Genomic DNA, 21997 nt, shown 5'->3' with positions numbered 1-21997 from the left:
AAGAATACACAACTATGTACCGGGGGGCTTTGGGGAGAAAAAGGAAAAAATAAAATCTTTAAAAAAAAGAGGGGAAGGGGATGGGGGTGGGAATGAAAGGGGTAAAGGGGCACATATGTATATATATGTATGGTGATGGATAAAAATTAGACTATGGTGGTGATCAGAATGCAGCCTATACAGAAAATGATACATAATAATGTACACCTGAAATTATACAATGTTATAAACCAATACGACCTCAATAGAATAATTGAAAAAAATTACTACTGTCATTAAAGGTATAGGACTAGAGAAGTGGTACATTCTCCAAGGTCCCAGGACAATTTTAAGCACCCCACCCTCAAGTAATCATTCCCATTTCTGGTTGATGATTGAAATGTCATTAACAAGGAGCAAAAGTCCTTCAAACCTTTAGATATAGTTCAGCCTGATGACTTGACTTAAATCTATTCACACTGAAGGATAAAAGATGATAGCAAGGACAGCACAGGATGTCAAAAGGGGAACAAGCAGCCAAGGACTGGGAAAGGAGGTTGGAAAGGGCTCAGGGCCACCCAAGACAAACTGAGACACCTTCAAAAGTTGCTGGGGAAAAAACTGCATTAAACTGTGTCACACATAGAGACCCCTCCCCACCAGAGCAGATGTAGGTTTACCTAGGTCCAACCTAGGTGATTAATGTTTTCCAAAATCTCTCTCAGGAGGTCTCTGTCCTGACTCGTGGGTTCAGCCATTCTCCACACTCACCACCTCGGCTTGGTCCCGTGAGAAGACCAGATTCTCTCCTTTGGGGCTTCTTTGGGCCTCCGCTGATCCCAGGATTCTATTTTTCTTTTGTCTTGAGTTTTCCCTCCACTGTGTACTCAGGTACTTTTTCGCTTTTGTCCCTGGCTTCTATAAATTTTTATTCTAACTGTCTTCTTTTTTTCTTATTGGAAACCTTACATTCTTCTTGCTTTCTGTCCAAGAGAGATCAAGAAAAGTTTTCATTTGCCCATGAATAGATGGATACCCAGAAAAACCTAAACATATTTACCAAAAATATTTCACAATCACTCCCAAGCAGTGAAGACAAAAGAAATAATTTGCTTCCGCACTAAACATAAAGGGGAGACAGAGATGGCAAACAACCTGTTTGGAGGTCAGACAGAATACAGTGGCTAAAATTAGAACTAGCACCTTACTGGCGGTTGTTGGTATTCTGCATCCTTTGTATTCCCTTGCAGTAAAACGCAAGATTTTTAAAACAGAACCTGCCCCCAGGAAACAAGACCCATTAGGGGACTCTCTCTTTAAGTTTATGCTCTCTCCTTTGGGATTCCCCCAGGGTCATTCCTGTTGCCGAAACTTCATTGCCCCCATCATTTATCTCGTTGTCCCTTTCTCTGGCTGAAAAGTGGGCACATCCAAAATCCAATTTCTTTGACCTCTTAGCACAACAGAGAAAGGCAGGATCTTTCAAAAGTGTCTTTTTTAAATTGTAAGAGAAAATTTTTTAAAAGAGTGTAGCTATAAAGCAGTAGCATGAGGAAGATCTTTGTAGTGATGAAACAGTTCTATATCTTGATTGCAGTGGTGGTTATACAAATCAGACGTGATAAAACGACATAAAACTATGGCACACGTTGTACCAATATAAGTTGCCCAGTTTTGATATTGTACTGTAGTTAGATAGGATGTGATCATTAGAGGAAACTGATGAAGGTATACAAGACCTCTCTGTACTACCTTTGCAACTTCCTATGAATCTATATTTAAAAAAAAGGGGGGGGGGGGGTTTGGCCATCATTAAAATGTAATGGCAGAGTTTGTGGATTTGATCAAGATTAAGTAAAGTTTTCTCAGGCCAGCCCCAGTGGCCTAGTGGTTAAGTTCAGTGTACTCCACTTTGGCGGCCTGGGTTCAGTTCCGGGGCATGAACCTACACCACTCTATCAGCAGCCATACTGTGCTGGTGGCCCACATACTAAAAAATAGAAGAAGATTGGCATGGGTGTTAGCTCAGGGGGAATCTTCCTCAGCAAAAAGAAAGAAAAGAAAAATAAAATAAAGTTTTCTCTACCCCAATTTCAACAATAGATAGATCATCCAGACAAAAAATCAATAAGGGAACATTGGACTTAAACTACACATTAGACCAGATGGACCTAACAAATATTTATAGAACATTCCATCCAACAGCAGCAGAATTCACATTCTTCTCAAGCACATATGGAACATTCTCTAGGATAGATCACATGTTAAGCCACAAAACAAGTCTTAATAAATCTAAGAAGACTGAACTCATATCAACCATCTTTTCTGACCACAATGGTATGAAACTAAAAATCAATTACAAGAAGAAAACTGGAAAATTTACAAATATGTGGAGATTAAACAACATGCTCCTCAACAACCAATGGGTCGAAGAAGAAATCAAAAGAGAAATTTAAAAATATCTTGAGACAAATGGAAATGGAGACACAACATAGTAAAACTTATGAGATGCAGCAAAAGCAGTTCTAAAAGGGTAGTTCCTAGCAATAAATGCCTACATTAAGAAACAAGAAAGATCTCAAATAAATGACCTAAGTGTACACCTCAAGGAGCTAGAAAAAGAAGAACAAACTAAGCCAAAATTTACTAGAATGAAGGAAACAACAAAGATCAGTGTGGAAATAAATGAAATAGAGACTAAATAGACAATAGAAAATATCAGTGAAACTAAGAATTGGTGTTGTCCGCAGCCACGAAGGGCGAGGAATGACAGGTACCTCCAAGCCTACTTGGTTGTTTAAGCAATCAAAGTTTATTGATAAAGGGGAACAGAACAAGGAGCGGGGATAACGGGGAACAACAAATCGGTACTTACAAGATCCACACCACAATCATCCAGGGAAGTCCCAATAGTTTGTATGGTGGGCAGGAGTGCCAATTGTCCGGGTCTGAGGCAAAGTGTCCTTTCCTTAGTGAGACTTCTAATTGTTCTATGTCCGTGACTCCCTTTTATCCTAAGGTTTCTCTAGGTTCTGAGTCAGGGTTTCGGACATTTGGATATTTTGATTTATTTCTTCTTGTTCCCACAGATGGGGTGCTTCTATCTTTTTTGTTCCCATGGATGGGATGTTTCTAAAGTCCAGTCAGGTGTCCGTCAGGCTGGCCAGCCCAGACAAGGAACATGACGCAGGACATATTCTTTGTAACTTGTGCCTTAGAGTAAGGGCTGAAGTGGCCATCTTTGGCCCCAAGCCCAGACACATTCCTTCACGTAGGGCCCAGACCCAGTGTCCTTGGAAGGCGGGGAGGTCAATAAACTCTGTACAATGGGTATTTTGAAAAGATAAACAAAATAGACAAACTCTTAGCTGGACTTACCAAGAAAAAAAAAAAAGAGAGAGGACTCAAATAAATAAAATTATAAATGAAAGAAGAGACATTAGAACTAATATCACACAAATACAAAGGATCATAAGAGACTGCTATGAACAATTTTATGTCACCAAATTGGACAGCCTAAAAAGAAGTGGATAAATTCCTACAAACATATAAGCTATCAAGGCTGAATCATTAAGAAATGGAAAATCTGAACAGTCAAATTACTAGTAAAGAGATTGAATTGGTAATCAAAAACTTCCCAAGAAACAAAATTCCAGGACCAGATGTCTTCACTGGTGAATTCTACCATACATGTAAAGAAGGTTAACACTAATCCTACTGAAACTCTTCCAAAAACAGAAGAGGAGGGAACACTTCCAAACTTATTTTATAAGGCCAGTGTTACCCTGATACAAAAGCCAGACAAAGACATCACAAGAAAAGAAAATTCAGGCCAATGTCCCTGATGAACATACATGCAAAAATCCTCAACAAAATATTAGCAAACTAAATTCAAGAGTACATTAAAAATATCACATATCAAGATCAAGTGGGATTTATTACAGAGATGCAAGGGTGGTTCAACATCCACAAATCAATCAATGTGATAGACCACATTAACAAAACGAAAGATAAAAATCATATGATCATCTCAATAGATGTAGAAAAAGCATTTGACAAAACTCAACATCCTTTCATAATAAAATCTCTGAACAAACTGGGTATAAAAAGAACATACCTTAACATACAAAGGCCATATATGACAAGTCCACAGATAACCTCATACTAAACAATGAAAAGCTGAAAGCTTTTCCTCTAAGATCAGTAACAAGACAAGAATGCCCACTCTCCTCACTTTTATTCAGTATAGTGCTAGAAGTCATAACCAGAGCAATTAGGCAAGAAAAAGAAATAAAAAGCATCCATATCAGAAACAAAAGAGTAAAATGGTCTGTATTTGCAGATAACATAATATTATATACACAAAACCGTAAAGATTCCACCCAAAAAAAAATTTGTTGAACTAATAAATGAATTCAGTAAAGTTGCAGGATATAAAATCAAAATACAAAAATCAGTTGTGTTTCTATACACTAAAAACAAACTATCAGAAAAATAAATTAAGAAAACAATCCCATTTAAAATAGCATCAAAAAGAATAAAATACTTAGGAATAAATTTAACCAAGGAACTGAAAGACCTACACACTGAAAAATATAAAATATTGATAAAAGAAAATTAAAAAGACACAAGTAAATGGAAAGGTGTTGCTTGTGGATTTGAAGAATTAATATTTTTAAATGTCTATACTATCAAAAGCCATCTACAGATTCAATGAAATCTCAATCAAAATTCCAATGGCATTTTGTACAGAAATAGAAAAAACAATCCTAAAATTTGTATGGAACCACAAAAGACCCAAAATAGCCAAAGCAATCTTGAGAAAGAAGAACAAAGCTGGAGGCATCACACTTCTTGATTTCAAACTATATTACAAAGCCATAGTAATCAAAACAGTACGGTACTGGTATAAAAACAGACACATAGATCAATGGAACAGAATAGAGAGCCCAGAAATAAATCCACACATATACAGTCAATTAATTTTTGACAAAGGATCCAAATATTTACAATAGGGAAAAGATCATCTCTTCAATGGATGGTGTTGGGAAAACTGGATTGCCACTTGCAAAAGAATGAAACTGGACCCCTGTTTACGCCCAACACAAAAATCAACTAAAAAGAATGTCTTTAAGCCTAAAGATCTGAACATAAAACCTGAAACCATAAAATTCCTAGAATAAAATATAGTGCGTAAGCTCCTTGACATTGATCTTGATATGATTTTTTTTTTCTTGAGGAAGATTAGCCCTGAGCTAACGTCCACCACCAATCCTCCTCTTTTTGCTGAGAAAGACTGGCCCTGAGCTAACATCCGTGCCCATCTTCCTCTATTTTATATGTAGGATGCCACCACAGCATGGCCTGATAGGCGATGCAATAGGTCCACACCCGGGATCCAAATCTGTGAACCCCGGGCCACCAAAGTGGACCACGTGAACTTAACTGCTGTGCCACCGGGCCAGCCCCTTTGGCAATGATTTTTTTGATTTGACAACAAAGCAAAGACAACAAAAGCAAAAATAAACAAGTGGAACTATATCAAACTAAAAAACTTCCGCTCAGAAAAGGAAACCATCAACAAAATGAAAAGGCAACCTACAGAATGGCAGAAAATATTTGCAAACCACATAGCTGATAATGAATTAATATCCAAAATGTAGAAAAAACTCATACAGCTCAATAGCAGAAAAAGGAAATAACTGAATTTAAAAATGGGCAAAGGACCTGTACAGACATGTTTCCAAAGAAAACATACAAATGGCCAACAGGTACATGAAAAGGTGCTCAGAATCACTAATCGTCAGGGAAATGCAAATCAAAACTACAATGAGATGTCACCTCACATCTGTTAGGATGGCTATTATCAAAAAGACAAGAGATAACAAATGCTGGCAAGGAAGCGGAGAAAAGGGAAACCTTGTGCACTGTTGTTGGGGGTGTAAACTGGTACAGCCACTACAAAACACAGTATAGAGGTTTCTCAAGAAATTAAAAATAGAATTACATATGATCCAGCAATCCCACTTCTGCGTAGATATCCAAAGAAAATGAAACCATTATTTCAAAGAGATATCTGTGCTTCCACGTTCACTGCAGCATATTAACAGTCAAGGTATAGAAACAAGCTCAGTGTCCATCAACAGATGAATGAGTCAAGAAAATACTCTATATATACAGATACACACACACAATGGAATATTACTCAGCCTTAAAAAAGACAGAAATCCTGTCATTTGTGACAACATGGCCGAATCTGGAGGGCATCATATTAAGTGAAATATGCCAGACAGAGAAAGGTAAATACTGTGTGATAACACTTATATGTGGAATCTAAGGGAAAAAAGCTAAACTCAGAGAGAGAGAGAGGAAAAGTGGTTGCCAGAGAGTAGGGAATGGGGGAAATAGGGAGAGTTTGGTAAAAGGGTTGAAACTTTTGGTTATAAGATGAATAAGATCTGAGGATGTAATGTATAACATGGTTACTATAATTGATAACACCATATTGTATAAGCAAAATTTGCTTAGAGAGTAGAACTTAAATGTTCTCACCAAAAACTAATTTTTTTAAAAGGTAAGCATGTGAGGTGATAGATGTGTTAATAACCTTGATGGAGGAAATCCTTTCACAATATATATGTATATCAAAGCATCACATTGTGCACTTTAAATATTTACAATTTTGTTTGTCAATTATACCTCAAAAAAACCAAAAAATTGTTTTCTGATATTTTTTTTTTGAGGAAGATTAGCCCTGAGCTAACTACTGCCAGTCCTCTTCTTTTTTGCTGAGGAAGCCTGGCCCTGAAATAACATCCGTGCCCACCTTCCTCTACTTTATGTGTGGGACACCTACCACAGCATGGCGTGCCAAGCAGTGCCGTGTCCACACCGGGATTACAATTGGCGAACCCCAGGCCGACAAGAAGCGGAACATGCGAACTTAACCACTGCGCCACCAGGCCGGCTCCATTTTCTGATATTTTTAATTGAAAAAAAAAAGAACAGGGCAGCCCCATGGCGTAGTGGTTAAGTTCAGTGTGTTCTGTTTCGGCAGCCTGGGTTCCCGGGTTTGGATCTTGGGCACAGAACTACACCACTCTTCAGGCATCCCGGGCCATGAGTCACATGTAAAGTAGAGGAAGATTGCCACAGATGTTAGCTCAGGGCTAATCTTCTTCAAGCAAAAAAAGAGGAAGATTGGCAACAGTTGTTAGGTAAAAAATTTAAAAAGAAAGCAGATATGTAGAAAGTATAAAGTCACATTTCCACAGAATGTTTCTGATTCTAGGAATCGCAATAAAAGCAAATTTAGAAAGTCTCAAAATCCCTCTAGCCCCTTCTGGGCTAGTCCAGTTTCAACCAGGTTTCTTCCCTTCAAGTCCTCTTGGCCTTTGGACACCATCTTTCATCACTGGCATGAGGAGCTGGTCCACCAGTCCATTTTCTTCTGACCTAAGAAACGTGACAACTCACCTGCTCTAAAAAGTTGTCTTTTCCTGAGTTTCAGGTGAAGCAGGCACACGTGGTTCTCAAGTGACTTGCAAGGCAGTATGACTGATACCCTTTCCGCCACAGTGAATGATCTTCTAGCCTTCTAGGCCTTGGTGGAGCCCTTCCCGGCTCTGAAGTCTCTGCTGATGATTCATTGAGAACTCCTCCCTGCCCTTAACCCAGGGAAACGATCTTGCAACAGAGTGAACCATGCAAAACCATATCCATCCTACTGTACAAGGCAGCAGCAATGAGGGAATTCGTTCACCAACACCTCAGCCCATCAGCAAGGGCAGAACCCAAATAGACCGAAGATTCTCTCTGGCAGGGATGGACTTCCTTTTTCAGTTTCTTGCCAGATTCCAGGTTAATTTTTTTCTATTACTCCAATTATAAAAAGAAAAATAAGAAGGAAAATTTCTACATCATGGGCACATTTCTAAATCTTAATATTTTTCCAATTCTCTTTTTTCTCTAGAGGAATCCCCCTTCTCCCACCCAAAACACTGTAGCCCAAGGTGCACGATCAATTCCATTGCACAGGTAATGACAGGCAGATAAGGGAAGGTGGTTATGAGGTATCCAGTTAAGAAATAATGTAAATGGCTTTATGCTTCCAGTTGACTTGACATTGCCCTTCCAGAGGCTCCCTTTTGTAATTCCCCTTTGATTCTTCAGACTCTTCGATTAGAGTTCAGGTCACTTCACCATGTGTTAACTTCCAGTCTAAGGTCATCTGCCAAATTTAGTCCTTTTGGTCTATGGAAGATCAAAATCTGTTCTTGATGGGCCCCAAATACACCCCTTTTGGCTTCTGTTAAAAACTGCTTTCCTGAAAGCCATGTGTTACATCCTCCAGACCAGAGGCTCCGTAACTCTTACCCTCAGTCCACGGCTGTAATAAGGCACCCAGTTATGGCAACTGCCACCCTAAGATAGCTCTCCTGTCCTTAGTTTAAAAAATACTAGTCTCTATTATGTAGTCATCTTTCATCACTAATCATTTTGCTGGGAGGAGGAGTTCTAGGTTTTTTTTTTTAATTTCTGTTCCCTTGAAAAAAAAAATAGAAGGGAGAGTCTTGGGTCCATCCTCACCAGGACTTTTAGCTATAACATCTTGGTGCAGAGTTCAATCAAGAGAAGACGTGGTCTCCTGACTGACAGATTGACCAAAAGCACCAGAAAAGATGAAAGTATGCTGAATTTCTTTTGTTTCTCTTTTTTATTGTCATAATATTGTATTCTGAAAATGAGTACTAAAGGAAAATTAATTTTCAGGAGACATTGAAACAATTTATACCTCAAAATTTTATACTTAAAGAAGATCTTAAACAGCCAATTCTAACTGTTGTATGTGGACTTGTGAATGCAGTGCAGCTTTCAAAAGCAGAATACGGTACCTTGTGTTGATGATGTTGACGTTAATCCTCAATATTCAGTAAATCTCAACTGGAAGAGAGGCGAAAAGCTGAATTCCCTATTTTCCTGAAAATTAAGTATCAGCTGCTAGATGCCTGAATATCATGACACAACAGCCCTCTCATTACATTCCCTTCTGCGGTGCTGAGGTCTTGACGTGGAATAAGAAAAGTCAGCCAGAACTGGGTTATAAACATGCTTTATTACAAGCAGATAGTAGACATTGAGAATTATAAAATAAATGGAACTTCAAGCAGGTAAAGGGGAAACAAAAAATCAAGGGTATGCCCAACAATCAACTTCAATGTCAGAACTGCAACACCAGGCAATCATCAGGAAAGGGGACTCCCTGTGGAACAGGGCAAGAGAGGAGAGCTCTTCCCAGGTGGTCATCCATAGTAGGCATTCAAGGGAGAGTCAGACCCACCACACTGAATGACCAACACAATGTCATGATCAAACACTGCCTCCAGCCAGGTATCCCAACAGTCCATTTCCATTTAAATCATACTCTCATGTCTTCTCTCAAACATGGTGAAATAATGGGAATGTTGTAAGGAACGGAAAGCAACAGATTGGTCACAGCCCTGACCAGTCGGAAAGGCTGTCGATATAAGCATGAATTAGTCCTCACTGGGGCTACTATAGCCCTGCATAGTCTTCATTATCCAGTCAACGTAGTTCTTCACTCGTGTGTAGATCCCATAGGTCCCACACTGGGGGCCCCAGGACACCAGGCCAGCTACATAGAATTTGGGGGCCTCTTCATTGGGGTGCTGTATAGCAAAAGCCCCACCACTGTCCCCATCACAGCTATCAATGCCCCTCTCTCCTCCAGCACAGATCATGTTATCAGTGAAAACGAAGGAATTTATATTTACTCTGGGATTTTTCCCCTTCACCTGGCGGCACTTTTCTAAGGATGCAACGGGTAACTTTGCCCCTCTGAGTTTATAAACATGATCTCTTGCCTCTGTTCGACCCCAACCTGAGATCAGTCCCAGGTCTCCCAATGAGAGGTCGTATTCTGAGGAAGTGCCTGGTAAGCAGATAGGGGAGACGGTGGGTCCCATTTTCACTGGGTCTTTCAGCCGCACTAGCGCAATGTCGTTGTCAAAATTCTTCCGTGTTTCTGGGGTATCCAGAAATTCCCAACCCGGATGAATAATGACACTCTCAGCAATGAGCCTTTGGGCATGTGTCAGAGCTGAAGTGACCACTGAGGTGGACCCAACATACATTACTGGGTTCCTGTTTTCCTCCACAACATGGGCAGCTGTCAGCACCCAGTACTCATCAATGAGAGCCCCACCAGCCCTTGGGCTTGAAAAGAAGACTTGCCAAGGGAAATTTTTAATGTCTGCCATGGATCCTCCAAATATCCTCTGTTTTCCTTCAAAGGTCTCTTTGGGTACGCCACAGACTAGGAAGGAACAAGAACAAGGTAGGGAGGGAGCAAGAAATAGATTGCTGGCCTCCTGCAAATCTTCCAACCACTCAGAAACCTTCTGGGCTTCAGGGTTCTCTGGCACAACATAGCCAACCCTATATTTGATCATCCGTCTCAGTACCTGACTCATCCTGAACTTACTTAAGGACCAAACATTCCACTTTGCCAATGCCACAAGCAGGCTTGTGGGAAAGACTGGTTAAATTGAGGCAGTGTGTGAATTACTGAGCCCAAACGAGCTCACAGAGCACCTCACACTATGGACAGCTTGACTCACAGCCCCTCTAGAAGCACGCTTCACCATAGGCTCAGCACGTTGGAACCAGGGCCCAAGTGTGAGCCAGTGCTAGGAAACTCTTTCCTCATCCAGATGGTGGAAGAGGCAAGCATTCTATCTTCTTCTAATGCCCAGATCAAATGCTTACCATTTTCTTTACTGAAGTCCTAATTGCAGCTGAGTCCCGCCTAGTAATCCATGGAAGCAGAGCAAAGAGTGGGTTCTCTTCTCTCATCTTTCATCTCATTCCCCATTGACTGGTTCTAGGTTTGACCACTTTGCTATTACCCACTATAACTAAAACTGAATTTTATTGCAGGTGAAGTAGACTTACCTAAATCCCTCACTAGTCAGACTGAGTGGACTCTGAGTTGAGCATAACAGGCTTTGGACTCAGACAGACCTGGGTTCAAAGCCTACCCCTGACCCTTCCTAATTGTGAACGTGCACTCAATTCACTTGTCTGTAAAGTGGGACTAATAATACTTACGTCGTAGGGTTGTTGCAAGGACTTGAATGAGATAATAAATGCAACTAATTAGCTCAGTCCCCAGCTCTCAGTGACAATGTTGTTACTATCAGGATCATTATTATTATGCTGGCTTTGCCTGAGGGCCTTCTTCTACTTAACTCTGATATGTCTGCAACCCTTCATTTCTTTCATTCCTCTATATCTTGTTGCCGTATAGACTTTTTATATAATAACTAAGCTATTCAACTAGTCTTGTTTCTGAGTGTCGATTTCTCACTCTCAATTTTCAGGCCCTGTTTTTAGCAATTCTACCTCCCTTTACTATATCTACATTACCAAACCGAACTGGCCCTGACTCTGACACCAACTGTCACTGGTTGACTTTTCTATCCCTCTCAGTAGGCCTGACTCAGTGTGATCAAGGAACTCCCCAAGACGCTGGCAGGCCCACAACCCAGTGTCATGTCCACCTCCCTGAGCTAGACTCCGGTAGGCCCAGATGGTTAAATCTTTTCCCAAGAGGATTACAGCTACTTTCAGAAGGTGACCCCCACTCCCCTGCACCCCTGGCTAGGATCTCTACCCAAGTCTGAGCCCTGATTACCTGGAATGCATTTTGGCAGCTCTGTGCCCAGCACCTCATTCACCCAGCTCCCATTGCCAGCGCAGCGATACACCCCTGGAATAGCACAAGGGACACGGGACACACTCACCACCATACCATCTCTCTTCCAATCCCCCTTTCATTCAGAGCCTCAGCTCCTCTGGGATTTGAGGAGGGGATCAGATCAAATCAACTAGAAAAGAATCTTGAGAATATCCTCCAAACGATCCCTCTGGCCTCCATCCTTTTTAGGGAGAAGAAGGAACGGTTTCCAAAACAGAAGGAAGAGGGTTACCATAGAGACTGGGAAAGTGCTTCAAGTGGGAAAACAAAATACATAATAAAAAGCATTGAGGTGGGACATATTGTGTCTCATCCAGCCCTTCATCTAGCATTACCAAAGCCTCTCCATCAAGAAAGCCAGTCATCACAGTATGGTGACTGGGAGCTGAAAGCATTACTCCTGTGGGTTCTACATTAAATAATTGGTCAAAAGCTGGATAACCACATGAAAATGGATATTGTAGGGGAAATTCCTGCCATAGTTGTGAAGCTGAGATAGGTGACCTCTATGATTCCCTATGGATGATCCTATAGGACCTACCCTACCCCATATGAAAACTCTATCTTTAGACTAAGTCAAGAGGATGAACAAAGTCCATCCCATCTCCTTTTTTCTCTCCAAACTCTCTCCAATTCAGAAAGATTGTGCTGTTCGCCCTCCAACACTCTCACTCTTCCTCCCTCTTTTCTCTAGTCAAAGAAACTTACCACCTTCTTCATTTTCCATGTAGTAATATGGCTCCTCACAAGTGTAGCGAGTGACAGAACCAAATAAAGTATGTTCTGGATCTTTGGCTTTACCATGCTCAATGGGTTCAGGAGAGCCACAGTCCACAGCTACAAGAGGAAGGCAGGAGAGTGATGGTCAGGATAGCTATCTCCTCCCGGGAAGACTCACTGGGCCAGTTCCACCCTCCCAGCCATGTTCCATCCTCCTCACTCCTTCCCCACTCCCATAAGCATCCCTGGAATGAATCTCCCCACACCAGCCTTTCTGTGGCCACACTCTCAACTGGCATCACTCAACTCCCCAGCCCTCTGAGCCCTGCCAGTTCAGATAGCCCCTTGAAAGCTACAAGGAGGAACCTGGTTCTTAGTGGTTGGCGGAAGCCCCTTCAGAAGCCAGGAATGGACCTCTATAGTGCTAATGACTCTATCAATCTGACAGCCCCTTTCTTTGGAAGAAACCTGCTAGTCTGGCTGGACTGGGATCAGACCAGGGCTTGAGACTCCATGAGTGGTTTTCCTTCAAAAACCCAAACCACTCTCTCACAAACTTAAGAGGAAAAAATGCATTTGAATCTTGATGCACTGATCTTTCTTCCCTTTGGGAGGAAACAAGAGTCCCATTCTAAAGAGATACATACGTTGACATTTCAGTTCGGAATTACTCCACTTTCCATTGCTTTGACAAGTAGAATAGAAATTTGTCGAGCTGACACTTCCCTGGAGGATAACAGACATCACCATTAATTTATAAGGAGAGATATGGGGAATCAAAAATCACAAATGGAATCAATCTCTGGTCTTGGATCAATGAGGAGTCCTCACCACAAGAAGCTTGGGACATCTTAGCAGAAAAACCCAAAGTACCCAGGAGTTGGTGCTAAGAAGATAACTTTGCCCCAGCATATCAGCCCCCCTTCCTTCAAGCTGGCCAAGGAGCTCCATGGCTCACAAGGAAGACCTAAAGATCCTGAGCTGTCGTGCTTATGGAAAAGATGTTATATCTTGCTCAAACAAGGACAATGCAGTAAACCACTGGGCAATTCCAGTATGTTCATCCTGACCTAGGGATTAAAGAGAAGCCCCTAACAGTACTTTACCTGCACAACTTCAAACCCTTCCTTGCAGGTTATCTCCACTACATCTTTGAACACATATTTGGCCTTCTCAGGCACCCAAACAGAATTGGCAGCAACTTGTTTAGGACACGGGATAGCTTGGAAAGGACAGAAAAAAATTTACCAAATAGTTGGAGAATCTCTATACTATTTACATCATTCTCACACTCTAAAATCATTCAGTTGTCCTCAATCCTGATGCTTAACCTTCCAATCTGGAGATGTCTAAAATAACATGGCATTACTAACCACCCCCAAGTTGTCTGCAATCCCAGGTCCAGTTGAAGGATTCCTAGCAGTTGAGGCATTTCTAGCAACCACTGACAGGTTTAGATCTGGCTGAAGATGTGCAGTACCTCAGGATACCTCTCCATACAACAATCTACCTGTCTTGATTTTACATCGTCAAGGGACCACCAACCAAAGAACAACTTTCAGATTACTCACGATCTCCATGGTAACGAAGTTTCCAGCCCTTTTTTTGTTCCGTTTGGTCAGTTTGGAAGATAATATCAAGAGCATTACTCTTGGTTTCAATATTTAGAGGCCCAGAGAATCCATGACCACAGTAAGGACCAAATCGCTGGTTTCTTGAAACAAACTGAAAGGAAACAAAATGATGAAATTGAAAGAGAGAAAGAACTAAAAGAAAGAGGTAAAATGGAGGGGATAAAAATAAGGGAGGTAATGATAGTAATATAAAATAAGAAGGAGGGAGGAAAAAGAAAAGAAGGGGCAGATGGAAAGACAATTTGTCTTCAAGGAGAAATCTCTCTGTGTGAGTTGGGAGGAAAATTAATCATTCATCACACACAATTAAACTGTCAGCACAGTGGCCCTCTGAATCAGCTGGCTCCACATCAAAATCTTCTCTCCGCATAGTCACCACCACTTGGAACCCCTCCTCCAGCAGGATCTGATATTCACACCTTGAGTTCTCTGGGTATGGATTGGGATAATTGGGACTTGCGATCTCCCCAATCAGTGCAGTGAATACACCCCCACTGCAATTCACTAAGGGAGAAAAAGAGAAAAGAGGAATTAAATATAGGGTCAAGCAAAGGAGTTCCTGCCCTATTCTATGACTCCTCTTATGAACTGACAATCCCTGACTGGAGCTCACACACAACAATTACACACCCAATACATATCAATAGAGGTACTGAATGCCTACTGGGTTTCCATCACGTTGCTTATGATAGAGACTTTCACAGTTATGAACAGCCCCAGGTAGACTCTTCAAAGGCATCTCTCTCTCTTCTCCAATTAGTTAGCTTGACCCTGTAACCTTGTCTTCCTCCACTCTTGTGACTCTCCCACAGCTTATGGGTAACTAAGAATAGATGCTAAATCAGGGCTGAGGCTAATCAAAATTGGAAGGATAGACAAAGTCCTCACTAAAGCCTTCAGCCATTCCAAATCCCAGGGAACATGCACCCCTCTTGATGCCAAGCTCACCTCCACAATTCTTCATATCATCATGGAGGAAGTATTCTGGGGGGCAGGAGCAGAAGTAACCACCAATGAAGTTGTTGCAGAAGTGGCTACAAGGGGCATCTGCAAAGTCTTTGCACTCATTTACATCTGCAAAGAGTAGAGAAAGATTGAGGTCAAGGACAAAGACCTAGCCCTACCATTGCACAGCTCTAAGGAAGCTCTCTATGCCAGAGACCAGTGACCTTCCTCATAAACAGAGCATTTCAGCTCCAGAGACAATACTCTGCAAGCTAAACACAATGATATGTCTCCTGCAGGGAAGCACCATTAGGACATTTATTAGTTTATATGATATTGGCACTTCTGTCAAATCTAAACAATAGCTTGGATTTTATGAGATATTCTAACTTCATTTTAACCTGCAGATAGGTGTAGAAACACACAAAATTTGAAGGTTTTGTTTACCACTGAATGGGTTTGAATACCATACATTCCTCATAAGATTCTTGGCAAGTTACTTAACTTTCCTAGTCCTCACTTTCTTTTTTTTTTTTTTTTTTGCTTGAGGAAGATTAGCCCTAAGCTAACACCTGTGCCAGTGTCCCTCTACTTTGTATATGGGATGCCTCCATAGTATGGCTGATGAGTGGAGTAGGTCCGCACCCAGGATCTGAACCCATGAATCCCAGGCCCCCAAAGCAGAGTGCATGGAACTTTAACCACTCAGCCACAGGGCAGCCCCTCATTATCTTCAAATGGAGATAATAATACATACCTTGAAAAGTTAAGGTGAGGATTAAATTAATATAGGTAAAATTCCTAATACAGTGCCCAGTTCATAGTGGTTTTCAATAAATTACTGTTTATTATCTATTATTACCATCATCATAATCACCACTAAGATATGACCATGTGTTTGAAACTTACAAAGGCAATTCATGGAGGGACTCAAGCCAAGTCAACACTTAGTAAGAGTTATAAACAGAATCCTTATTCACTGCATTGCTCAATGTTTGTCCTGCTTCTAATCTTTTAGGTGGATCAATAAGGCGCATAGAGAAGGGCGAGCCTTACCTACAGCAACATAGTATGCAGCAAACCCAGTGAAGCGCTCTTCATTGGAGAAGTCTGACCGAAAGATCACCTTGAGTCTGTTGTGTGGGACTTGGAACTCTTCCACAATTGGGGAGCTGGGATTCTTGCTGGTCCTCTGTCCACAGAGTTTCCCTTCTTCAAGGTCCCCTGCCATTATCTAAAAGAAGAGTCAAAAAGAAGCTAGGAAACAATAATATTTTGGTATGGAGGTCAGAGAAAAAGGGACAGAGAGAATAGAACATTGACCACCTTAGGACTATTTGACTTTAGTTCACTGTATACCTATGGCACTCCCTCCTACATCCTTCCCATTCCACCACTCTAGCACTGGCCTTTATGTGCTTATGATAATATACCTGCACTGAGTCATATGCGCAGTCCTCTGACAGCTCCATGTCCAGATGGGTGAAGTAGAGCTTGATCCCATACCCTTCAGGAACTTCTATATCCCAAGATTTCTCTATCTCATTGGGGTATGCCTGAGGATAGTTAGGGGACAGGATCTCCCCATACATAGTAGGCTCGGCATAAACCCATGTCAAAAGGGGAAACAGGACAATGCACCTGAGAAAAAAGGCATATGGAGAGGTGGGTGACCCAGGTACCAGAAGACTAGTGCAGAGCTCTAGCATTTGTCAAAGGGAGAAGGGAGGGGAGAGGAGAAGGGCAACAGCGCATGGAGAATCTCAGGTTGGAATAAAGCAAAAAGGCTTAGGTCAAACCAAAACCCAGGCTTCAGATCTGGGCTGTTTTCTTGAGAATATGAAGGGAATAGAGTCCAGGTACATCTATGTAGACTCACGATCACTCACCACATCTCTGGCAATTTGTCCATCCCTGTTGAGCAGCACGTCTCTTGGTCCTGGCTCTCTGTACCTATGGACTTTGGAGCTAAAGCTGTGGGAGGCCTGGCCGTATTTGTCTAACAAACACAGGCACCTGTTTTGGGGTAGGGGGTCACCTGGAGTTCAATGTCACCTTCATAAGAATAACACAGGTTAAAGAGAGCCATAACGCTAACCATCAACATATGACACCTCACCTCTACTTTCACACCCTCCCTACTTCAACTTCAGTTAACCTTCTAGACTAAAACTAAATCTTACCCTTCTCCCATTGCTTCTCTGGACCTTCTCCCAGTTTTTCTCCAAAAGAATGAGTAGTTTCTCCCAGTTTTCTTCCTCCTCTGTTCTCCTCCCTCACCCCCACCCCCGAAACCCACTCCCACTCTATCAGTCTCTGTCCTGCCCTCACAGAACAACATCCCCATTTCTACTCAGGTTTTCAGGAGTCTTTCCCCATCGTGCCCATCCATCTAGGATGTCTCTCCCTCCTCTTTTGACAATGATCCCCTTTCTCACTTCAAACCAGCTCTCTTTACTATGTTTATTCTTGCATGTATTTCTGTTGATGCTCCCAATGACCACTGATGGAAGAATGAGCTTCTTTCACCAGGGGAAGGCAGTGACCTTGGGAGAAGTGGTCTAAGACAGGGTTGGGTGGGGAAGGAGAAAGGGGACAGCTGAATGACAAGAAACATGAAAGGAAACGAAAAGTATTCCCTCAATTTCCTACGTTAATTTTCCAGGGTTTTTTTTTTTTTTTTCCTTTACTAAAAAGACAAGATTATCTCCCCACAGTTCCTAGAAAAGTCTTGCCAAATATGTTTCTAACCCTGAAAACAGTGGTGGGTAGCAGGGTGATGTGGGGGTAGATGGAGTCAACCTAAGAGAAATAGGCTGTCTATATTCTGACTTCTTTTTATTCTGCTCTTTCCAGCCCTCCATCTTTACCCGAAACCTTCCTATGTGAAGTTTGCTGCCTTCCTTTTTTCCTCCATCAAAGCTCTGCTCTTCATTTTTAAGGTTTTTACCTTCAGAATCTGATGGGAGCAAGTGGGTCAGTCCCCTCTTTCTTGCCAGTGGGCATGCTGGGCCACCCTGCCAGGTCCCAGGGAGAGCAGCACAGGGCCTGGGCGCTCCCTCTTCAGAAACCTCCGCCAGCCTCCCTGTCCTGGTTCTGTCCGTATGATTCTCTACCCCAGTGTGCATGTCTGAAATTCCCTGATCCAAACAAAGAGGGGGCTGGGAGACCATGACATGAGGAAAGGGTAACTCAGCCTTGATCTTTGAGCTCCCTCTGCTTTTGAAACAAGAACTGCATCCTTCTCTCAGGCCGGAGGTTCCTCTATCCAGCGCAACAGGGCTAGAAAGGAGGAATGGGGAATTTTAGCGATTGCCTAACGCTCTTTTTCAGCCAAAGGGTGTGTTAAAGAGTTTTCGGGGAAATCAGGTGATTTGTGGGAAGAGGAGGAGATTAATACTGGAGGGGAGGGAGGGGAGCCAAACTCAGAAAGTCCAACCCTCCAACCGAGTATGAATCATGAATTAAGGGAGAGTAGTTATCAGAAATGCAAGTCACCTCTGCCTTTAAAGCAAATTTCATGGTGGGATAATGACTTATACCTAGACCCAAGCTGCTTAGGATGATGCTTCTTCCTCCTCCTAAAATCCCCGCTGCATCTCTAAACATCTAAATTCTATCCCCCAATCAAGCCCCAGTTCACACACAATCCAGAGTCTCTTGTCCACAACCCTTGCATCTCGATGTGATTCTAAATTCAGAATTTTACAGATTTGTAGAAGACAGTGCAGTGCATGGACCCAATATTAGGGAACACCTCCTCCTCTGGCTCCTCCCGAGGGGCTAGGATAGCACTCCATTATCAAACATCAATATTTCTGCAGCTAAACACATTGATCTTCACAGTAAGTGGAATATCTAAAATTATAATTTAATTACAGTTATATATTATATTTATAAATTACTTATAAGTTACTCATCAGTTCAAGTCAGGTTTTGCTGCCAAATGAGTTTTAGGGACAAACTTGGAGAAAAATACCCTTTGTTTCAGAGCCTTTTGGAATTAAGAGTTGCAGCTAAGGGACTGAGGGACCGTGGGCCTGTACAACTCCTCCACAGAGCCTTCCCTGACCTCCAGCTCTCCTTTATGTCCCTTATCACTTTCTACCACTGTCTCAGTGAGTGCATTCCAATCAATTATGGCTCCCTTAATTGAAGATGCTCCCTTATTTTACATACCACCAGGAATTAAAAAGCTGCCAATTAAACTATGATACACCACTGATTCTAAAATGCATCCTGATTTCAGGAGTGTTAAAATGTAGGGGAAAACCGTGTGCCTCGGAATCAACAAGGCATGGTATTTGTGCACGTGTCTTACCTCTGGTTGACTCTGCAGTGCAGTCAAAGGACAGGTCCAAGTCCTAGCTCTGCCACTCCCCAGCTGGAGACCTTGGGAGCATCACCTAACCTCTCAGCTTCTTCAGGTATAAAACAGAGATAATATCAGTCCTGCATACCTTACCTGACTGTCAGGAGGATCTAATGAAATGATGAGAGTGAAAGAGCTTTGCAAACTATGGTGCCAAATAAATGTACACATTAAAAGGAAGAGAATTATCAGCCTATCAGGTCTCTGAAGGTAGGTTCTGGGTCTGATTCATCTTTGATTCTCCACCATGTCTAGCAGCATCATTCACACAGTAGATGTACAGACGACCATCTGTTTTTCCTTTGGCTGTCCAGCATTTGAATGTCTTTACCACATTAGGGGAGTTCTTCATTATATGAGTCTTGGAAATCTGCCAAGAGCCCACCTCCCAGAAGAGAAGATGCAAGGGCAGGAAGTGTGTCCCCACCACACTAGCAGGTCTGGAGCAGACCCATACACTCACTCCATTCATCAGAGGCATCTGCCCAGGCTTTGAATCCAGAGGTAGTAGTACCAAGAAGCAGGGACTATGGAACCTCTGGGGACGGTGGTGGCTGCAGCAAGATATAGAAGGAGGTAGTGCTCACAAGCAGCATCCAGCCCCAGTGGATGAGTGTCGCAAACTGAAGTGTGTAGGGCCTGGCAAAGGCAGTGACAGCAGTGGAGCCATATTCTGACCATTGTCCCTGCTGTGAAATTTCCACGCTTGGCTCTCCAGCTCTCCTGGCATTTCTGTGAGCAATCCAGGATCTCGTTAATAAATTCCTCTTCTGCTAAAATCTACCAGGATTGGTTTCTTTCACTTGAGACTAAGAACAATGGCTGATACCACATGCTCAGTGAGTACCTGGGAAATGACTGATTGAATGAACAAGCCAATGAGTTCAGACCATTTACTAGCTGCCTTTAGCTGTTGGACCTTGCAAAACTTACTTAACCTCTTTGAGCTCCAGCTTTATCTGTCATAAAATGGGAATAATGTCACCTACCTCAGACACAGCTATCATTGGCAGGGCCTGTTGCGACCATGACTAAATGAGATAATATATGCAAAGCATTCAGCGCGTGTCTGGTACTCAGCAAGCCCTTAATAAACAAACAACAATAACTTCCTCCCCAAACACCGCCAGCAGCACTAGCAGCATCGTTCTCCTCAGGAGCTTCAGAGCATGCTTCAGTATACAGAGAGAAAAAACGGAGCATCCTACCAAATTGTCCAGGGTTCCTTCTCCTTTTCCTTCTGAATTCAATACTCGCCAGAAAAGTTAGTGACTCTCGCCTCCCCTCACATGTGTTTTGTATTCTCCTCTTCAATTTTGCCATCTAGGTGAAATATTTTATATTTCTCTCTAAATCTCAAGGAGACAACAAATCACACGTGTAATGGCATCTCTGGGCCCCGCCTCCTTCCCCAGTTCAGCAAGAACTCAAGTCAAGACCTCTTACAGTGACAGCTTTGAAGGAACAAGGGCCACGCTATATAATTTGCTCAGTATCATGGGAACTCATAAAAACAACAGTGCTTCTTGTCACCCTCAGGGTCATCTGAACGCCAGCAGATGTGATAATGCTGATATACAAACCAGAAATTAGAACCTTACATGTTAATAGTAAGTGTAACTAACACACATGTATATAAATACGAAAAGGACATTTTAGAAAATAATGACTAGTGTTACTCAGAGTCTTAACTGTCATATTCACAATGTTAGGGTCTCTGAGGCGCCGAATAATAGCATCCCTCTTCCCATTTCAAGTTCTAGAGAAACTGAGAAATAAAAAAAGCAGCAAATGGAGATCAAAACATTCTCTTTAATAGCAATGAAGGCCAAGATACAGGAAGCAGCCCACTGTGAAAACCAAATGGTGACTAATGGACCCCAGAATTAAACAGAATTACCCTTCTAGACACAGGCAATGCCAGGCCAGGGGAGACCTCCCCACATAGAGAACGTAAGCTCCCTGCAGACAGCTCACTCCCGAGAGGAGGAAGGGCCAAGCTGAGGGAGGCACGCTCCATTTCACTTCCAATCTTCAGCACTTAGATAAGTCACTCTACCTCCCCAGGGCAAAGCGAGTGACAGAATGGAGAGTGGCCAGAAGATCATATGGTGGAGCTCTCTCCCTCAGGAAAGATCTCTCAGAGGTAGCAGAAACATTTCCTCCCTAACATTCCCAAGGTTTTTCTTCTTTAACCCCATTAGACCTGACAATTAAGCATCTAGTCACCAGGGCTGTGGCTGTCTACCTGGGAGAAGAGATGAGGAGTCTAATTAGGGCAATCCATTCGCCCAAAGCCAATCGTTCTTCCTCCTTTGTGTCCTCCAGCACCCCTGGCCCCAGAAGTTCCCAAAATGATTCTGAACAATACATTGACATTAAATATATTTTACACCCAACGCTGGAAATTCACCTCCTATTGCATTTCCCACCCCAAATTTCATCCAGCCATGTTATTTAAAATAGTTATCAGAGCTCTGCAATGGATTAAATGCTTGTATTAAGAAATTCCAGGGGCCTGCCTGGTGGCATAGTGATTAAGTTCACCCACTCTGCTGCGGCAGCCCA

The 21997-nt window shown here is 42.3% G+C and overlaps 1 protein-coding gene across 3 annotated transcripts in view; it reads right to left on the bottom strand.

The window, feature by feature from the left end:
• Positions 1 to 9075: 9075 nt before the first annotated feature.
• The window catches only part of C1S (complement C1s), a 45991-nt gene continuing 33069 nt past the window's right edge, over positions 9076 to 21997 (bottom strand). For 2 of the 3 annotated variants that reach the window (XM_014866521.2, XM_070494149.1), the window contains exons 2-14: positions 19379 to 19478; positions 18008 to 18339; positions 16947 to 17112; positions 16491 to 16698; positions 16114 to 16291; positions 15061 to 15186; positions 14417 to 14616; positions 14050 to 14203; positions 13585 to 13700; positions 13126 to 13204; positions 12467 to 12595; positions 11696 to 11770; positions 9076 to 10315 (exon numbers count right to left, since the gene is read on the bottom strand). In XM_014866521.2, the coding sequence (XP_014722007.1) occupies positions 9516 to 10315; positions 11696 to 11770; positions 12467 to 12595; positions 13126 to 13204; positions 13585 to 13700; positions 14050 to 14203; positions 14417 to 14616; positions 15061 to 15186; positions 16114 to 16291; positions 16491 to 16698; positions 16947 to 16969 (2088 nt within the window). In that variant the 5' untranslated portion in view covers positions 16970 to 17112; positions 18008 to 18339; positions 19379 to 19478 and the 3' untranslated portion in view covers positions 9076 to 9515. Of the gene's footprint in view, positions 10316 to 11695; positions 11771 to 12466; positions 12596 to 13125; positions 13205 to 13584; positions 13701 to 14049; positions 14204 to 14416; positions 14617 to 15060; positions 15187 to 16113; positions 16292 to 16490; positions 16699 to 16946; positions 17113 to 18007; positions 18340 to 19378; positions 19479 to 21997 lie in introns of those variants that run through there. The other variant, XM_014866522.3, reaches the window with a different exon arrangement.

The sequence above is a fragment of the Equus asinus genome, chromosome 22 (assembly GCF_041296235.1).
Source record: "Equus asinus isolate D_3611 breed Donkey chromosome 22, EquAss-T2T_v2, whole genome shotgun sequence".
Lineage (NCBI taxonomy): Eukaryota > Metazoa > Chordata > Mammalia > Perissodactyla > Equidae > Equus > Equus asinus.
The sequence above is the reverse complement of the archived record's forward strand: the minus strand, read 5'-3'. Positions and strand labels throughout refer to the sequence as shown.